We start from the raw sequence: 5,878 nt of genomic DNA on the forward strand, positions 1-5,878 counted from the left end.
AAAAATCAAATTACACAAAATACATATTATCAATTTCAAACATATATGCATTTTTACATTTAAACAAACTCTACTAATAAAGCTCTCCATTTTCAAAAGCTCTATACTCCTTTTAAGAAAATGAAAGAATCCTAACTCATCTTCTTTTAAGAAATGAAAGAATCCCAACTCATCTTTTAGAATCAAATTTGTCTCGTCCTAAAGTAAAACCATAAATACATTCAAGTGAACACAATTTCTGTTGATAATAACCATTTCGTGTGGACGAGTTAAAACCTCAATTGAACTACCAACTATAATTCAAAAAACTCAATGATCTGAAATTGGACTTGTTGAAGTAATAACTATTGTTTAGTCTATGATTAAAGTCAAACCATCTTCGATTCTTTTTGGGTGGGATACAAGCACAACAGAATAAAATGAGGCATGGTGATCAATCTTCAAAGTCTAAATTATTTCTTTTTCTTAAAGTCTAAATCATTTTCTTTACTCTTTTATTTTTTGTGTTTGATATAAGCTTTTAATAATAAGAATTGTCAAACATGCAGTATGCTTTTAATGTTATGTATAATATAATCAATGCACCCTGTGCATTCTCTACAACCAAACTGTTTAACTTGCTCTGTATTAGAGGGGGAAATATCAATAGTAGTACCTACACAAATCACAACTCACAAGATATAGCTTTTGTTAAATAAAAATAATAGTAATACTTATAAGAAAACTTCTAAAGTACAGAATCAATAAAATAAGAACATAAGCAACTTATTATAACCACAAGTGCAGACAGAAACCTACAACCAACTTTAGGCTACGTCTGCAGAGCAAGGAGTATACAACATCAGAAACAGGTTGCATGGCTACACAAGATTATGCTTCGACTTCAGTTCCCTTGCAGATTGGATGCACTGATAAGAAGAACACAGGCAAAAAATATATTGAGTAGACATAACCAATTACGATACAGGACAAAGCAAAGATTTTACAGAGTCATGACACTCGGTGCTTGGTCCGGTATTAATGTAGTATCCTTCATTTTTCTTCCAGTTTTGATCGAGTTTTAGGAGAATGAGGATTTCAAGGAACAAAGAGCATGTAGCATTTGGCTATCTATGCATATAGTTGCATCGCAAAATTTCCATGTGGATTTAAACCTTAAAGGTAGGAGTTTATTCCACTTGTTAAAAGTTCAGTGTTAAAAAAATGCTGTACTACATTAACTACAAATATCATTATAACACTAACATACAATCCATCATCATGCTGCTTGCTTACACTGTTTATACTTAATTCACAAAACATGTCATAACAGAAAAATAGATTTCTTACAAATAGTTTCGTCACTGCAGACTTTCCACATGATTTTCCGCGAGTAAAATATAAGTCGAGAAACACAAATGGAAACAACGGACTCTCCACAAGATGTTGGCGAATAAAATATAAGTCGAGCAGCACAAATGGAAACATCAGATGATGTTCTGTGAGAAAATACAAGTTAAACAACACAAATGGAAACAGTGATTCCATGAATATGGTGTACCTGAAATTCATCAAGCTCAAGGAAACTGTATGGAGAAACCGGTGTCAGTTCTGGTGAAATTCATAGGGCCAAAGTCATCGAAATCAGAATCAGAACCCATGTCATTGTAATCCTGCCACCCACCCATAGAATCCTCATCTTCTGTATTTCTAGTCAGAGGAACTCGCAACTCAGAAATGGGAACAGGAAGAGGTTCTTCGTTAAAGTACTTGTCCTGGAGTAGCTCCATTGTTGTAGCCCTCCTAGCCGGATCATAACAAACCAGGTTTTTAACAAGAGATACTTCATCGGCTGAGCGGTTGGGCAGGCAGGCTTCAACACCAGGAGGGTTTTCTACCTTGCTAAACGAGATTATTCTGTAATCAGGAAGTTCTGAGCAGCCAGGCCAAGCTCTCTCATCAAGGTTGCCCAAAACATTAATAATTTTGCTGAGCTGGTCAATATCAGCTGTTCCGGGAAACAAGGGTTTCAGAGTCAAAAGCTCTGCAAAAATACAGCCAAGTGACCAGAGATCAATTTCTAAACCATAGTTTATGGATCCGTAAAGCAACTCAGGAGCCCGGAACCAACGAGTTCCAACACATGATGTGAAACCACCATGTTCTTTATCTTCCTCCTCCAGTGCTTCAAAACTAAAAGAAGTTCTCATAGGATCATTATCCATATCACTTGTTGTGCACGTTGCAAGACAAGAAGTGTTTCCATCTGGAATGTTTGTATCCTTTTCAATGTCATCCACGGATCTCTTTGTTTTCAGCTCATCTAAAACACTAAAATACTCATTATGACTGCTTCCTTGCTCTTGATTTCCACATCCAAATTGACTTAAGTTGTCGGTGAGAAGAGAAGCTTCAGGGTGATGAAGTGAACTTTCATGATTAGAACCATCATGCTCGCATGGTGGTGGATTCCCTTCAAAAGCATCAAATCCAGGTTCGGTGAGTATCCTTGCCTGAGAAAATTAGTCAGAAACATTTCATTCCAGACAAAAAACAAATGCATACTCCTTTGGATGCAATTGCAAAATATTCCTTCAACTTAAACGCAAACACTACATTCTGAATTTATAGCCTAAAATCATAATAAATAAGCTCCTGGTCCTAGATAACCCCCTAATAATCATAATAAAAGATAAACGTCTCAAACTAAATACTACTACCTCTGGTCTCTAATAGAAGAGAAAAATCACAAAGAACACCAAGACTAGGGAGCTCATTTAATTAATATTATAAAGTTGAAATCTTATCCCAAATGTACCCCCATAGCATTAAATTTTCTATACCACTAAGCAAGTTTCTAGTAAAATCTATGCTATTTACCACGTAATCGCAGTGTGGAGTAAATAGAATTTTGTTGCGCTGCCTTTATGCATGCAAGGGTGGCTATCACAGACGCAAATCGAGCTGAAATCCCATCATCGGGCACACTACATGGCCACATGATAAACCAAGTCTAGTATGAAATTCGATGTTTCTAAGGCTTGAGAATGATAATCTCTGGATATAACATAAAAAAAGGCTGTGCTAGAGCTATAATATCGGTCCATGTATGGTCCATGTATTTGTCATGTAGTTCTTCTGTTTTTGTTTTATAATTTCCAGCATTTCTCTTCTAGTAAACATACAACAACATCAACCAAGCCTGATCACACTAATTGGGATCGTCGACATAGATCAACTTTCGCCATAATGTTCTATCCAGGACCATACTTCTACCCAAATCGTTAATCTCAAGATCTTTCTTAATAACTAGTCTTATAATATTTCTAGCCTCTAGTAAACATATACACCATATTTGGTCTACTAGCCTAGTGGCTGAAATTTCATCTCTTAAAGGTGAATAAGCAAGATGTCGCGGGTTTGAACCCGCGCATGTCTATGCACATATACACCATATTAAATATGGAAATAAAAAGAATCCTAGCTATTAATGCATATTAAAATGAGTTTCTTTTTCTTATCATTAGGACAAAAATTACACCCAATTGTTTTTATAATAAAGATAGGAGGCTATATCCCAACTACTATTATTCTCTCCTTTTTCCAATTCATGTAATTTAATGGAAGATACATTTCATAATTTATTTTATTATCTACAATGACATATATTATGGGAAGAATGGAGTAATAACTAAGCTTCTAATATTTATAAAATAAAATAAAATAAAATAAGCTCCTAGTCCTAAACAAAGCCCTAATATATAATCTTACAACTAAAACTCTCTTAGAAAGTAAAGATATATGATCCTAACATAATGTGGCTTTAGATTGATAATTGAATTGAGGATGATTAGGGTAAATAGGTTTACCTGTCCAAAATCAGCCAATTTGAGAACACCACTATCCGAAATCAAGAGATTAGAAGGTTTCAAATCACGATGAACAATCATATTCCGGTGACAAGCGTCAAGACCAGAAATAATCTGAATCATCCAACGTTTCATCTCACCAACAGGAAGTGGAAAACCTTCCTTGGCAGCATTGGAAATAACGGTTGCCAAATCGGTGGTAAGATACTCAAGCACGAGAACCGCGTCTTCATCTTCGCGACAGAAGTACTCGTGCATGACGATGACGTTTGAAGAGCCTTGAAGCATCTGCAACGCTTCGATTTCTCGGAAAGCGGATTGGTAGTCGTGGATTTCCTTGAGAGCGACTGTTAGGTCGTCGGAGAGACGACGGCCGCGGTAGACGTCGGCGTAAGCTCCGGAGCCGATCCGTTCCATGACTTTGTACTTGGCGATGATCTCCGATCGGGTATGGATGCTCCAACTCTTGGATGGATGCTCCGTCCCCATCTTCGTCCTACTCACGTCACAAAACAATAGCTTCTACACATTTATTTACTTCAATTTTATTTCTTTTGTTTTACCATATAATTTCATTTATTTTCTTGATAAATACTACTATTATATTGTGTTCTAGTTTTTCAATTTTTTGTGTGAGTGGAAAATAATATATTCAAATTTTCTTCTTTGTTGTAAGAGTCGGTTTAGGATGATTGTACAATTAGAATTCTCGAACATACAATCTATTCCTAATTGAATGAAAACATATCCTATTAATAACAAAATCATTGCCATCTTGATGGAAACCGTACAGGAATGCATGCATGATTTGTTGCTATAATACTCCCCCTTAAGATGGAAGGAAGGTGTAAGTTGGATAAACCCATCTTGCTCTTTAAATGCATGTATTGATCTTTGCCCAATGACTTGGTAAGTAAATCAACAATTTGATTTGCGGAACTGACTTTTATAGTAGTAACGAGACATAAGAATTTTTTTCAAATACAATATGACAATATGTGTTTCATCGGTTCATGATATATCGAATTTGAGGCAATATGAAGAGCAGAGTGGTTGTCGCAAAACAACATTATTGATGTAGAAGTAGATGAACCAATATCTTTTAAGATGATATAGAATAGCCAAATAATTTCACAAGTTGCATTTGTCATTGCTCTATATCCAGCTTCAAAAGAGGAACAAGAGACCACACGTTGTTTCTTTGTCTTCCAAGAGATTATGCTAGAACCCCAAAAAATGCAATATTCTCTAGTGCAACGCTGAGTGGTAGGGCGACTAGCCCGATATGAATCACAATAACCTTGAAGAGAGAGATTTGAATTAGAATGAAAGAAGAGACTTTGGCCCGGAGTGGACTTGAGATAGCGAATAAGTCGAGTAGCAACATTCATGTGTGGTTGGCGAGGAGCATGCATGAATTGACTTAAAATATTGATTAGGCATGTGATATCAGGGCGCGTGACAGTGAGGTAAACGAGACGACCCATAAGGTGACGATAAGATGCGATATCAGTTAAAATCGTACCATCAGATGGAGATAATTTTAAATTTTGTTCCATCGGATAGTCTGCAGCTTTGGTGGTAGTAAGACCATTATCATATATAATATCAAGAGCATATTGTAGTTGGCATAAAAAAATACCCTTTTTTAACCTTGCAACTTCAATACCCAAAAAATATTTCAAATGACCCAAATCTTTAACTTTGAAGTGATTGTGTAAAAGATCCTTAAACAAATTCATGAGATGGAGATCTGAAACTGTGAGGACAATATCATCAACATACAGAAGCAAATAAACAAAACTAAATTCACGATTCAGAAGGAAAAAAAGATGGGTCAGTTGTACTATGTGTGAAACCAAAGTTAATAAGAACTTCTGAAAATTTTGAATACCAGTTTCTTCATGCCTGGTTAAGATCGTATAAAGACTTATTTAACTTACAAACAAGAGGCTCCCTCTGACGCCTAAAACCGGATGGCAATTACATATAGATATCTTCATGTACATCTCTATGTAAGAAAACATTAT

General features: G+C 35.7%; 1 protein-coding gene across 3 annotated transcripts; it reads right to left on the reverse strand.

The window, feature by feature from the left end:
* Nucleotides 1-609: 609 nt before the first annotated feature.
* LOC127101235 (cyclin-dependent kinase F-1) lies at nucleotides 610-4,567 on the reverse strand. Of its 3 annotated transcripts, XR_007794591.1 has the most exons (4): nucleotides 3,849-4,567; nucleotides 1,541-2,492; nucleotides 1,330-1,422; nucleotides 610-908 (listed from the first exon to the last, which is right to left on the reverse strand). XR_007794591.1 is itself a non-coding variant. In XM_051038595.1 (3 exons), exons 1-2 carry the CDS (start codon nucleotides 4,335-4,337, stop codon nucleotides 1,557-1,559), a joined length of 1,425 nt encoding a protein of 474 aa, XP_050894552.1. In that variant the 5' UTR covers nucleotides 4,338-4,567; the 3' UTR covers nucleotides 610-908; nucleotides 1,541-1,556. The 3 variants fall into 3 exon arrangements, 1 of the variants encoding a protein (XP_050894552.1); XR_007794590.1 differs by having other exon boundaries at nucleotides 1,330-2,492; XM_051038595.1 differs by lacking the exon at nucleotides 1,330-1,422.
* Between the last annotated feature and the right edge of the window lie 1,311 nt (nucleotides 4,568-5,878).

The sequence above is a fragment of the Lathyrus oleraceus genome, chromosome 7 (genome assembly GCF_024323335.1).
Source record: "Lathyrus oleraceus cultivar Zhongwan6 chromosome 7, CAAS_Psat_ZW6_1.0, whole genome shotgun sequence".
NCBI classification, from domain to species: Eukaryota; Viridiplantae; Streptophyta; class Magnoliopsida; order Fabales; family Fabaceae; genus Lathyrus; species Lathyrus oleraceus.

Coding starts and splice junctions, on each gene's coding strand:
- LOC127101235 (XM_051038595.1), bottom strand. CDS start 4,337: ATGGGGACGGAGCATCCATCCAAGAGTTGGAGCATCCATACCCGATCG. Junction 2,493..3,848: donor AATTGGCTGATTTTGGACAG/GTAAACCTATTT, acceptor TAATTTTCTCAG/GCAAGGATACTCACCGAACC.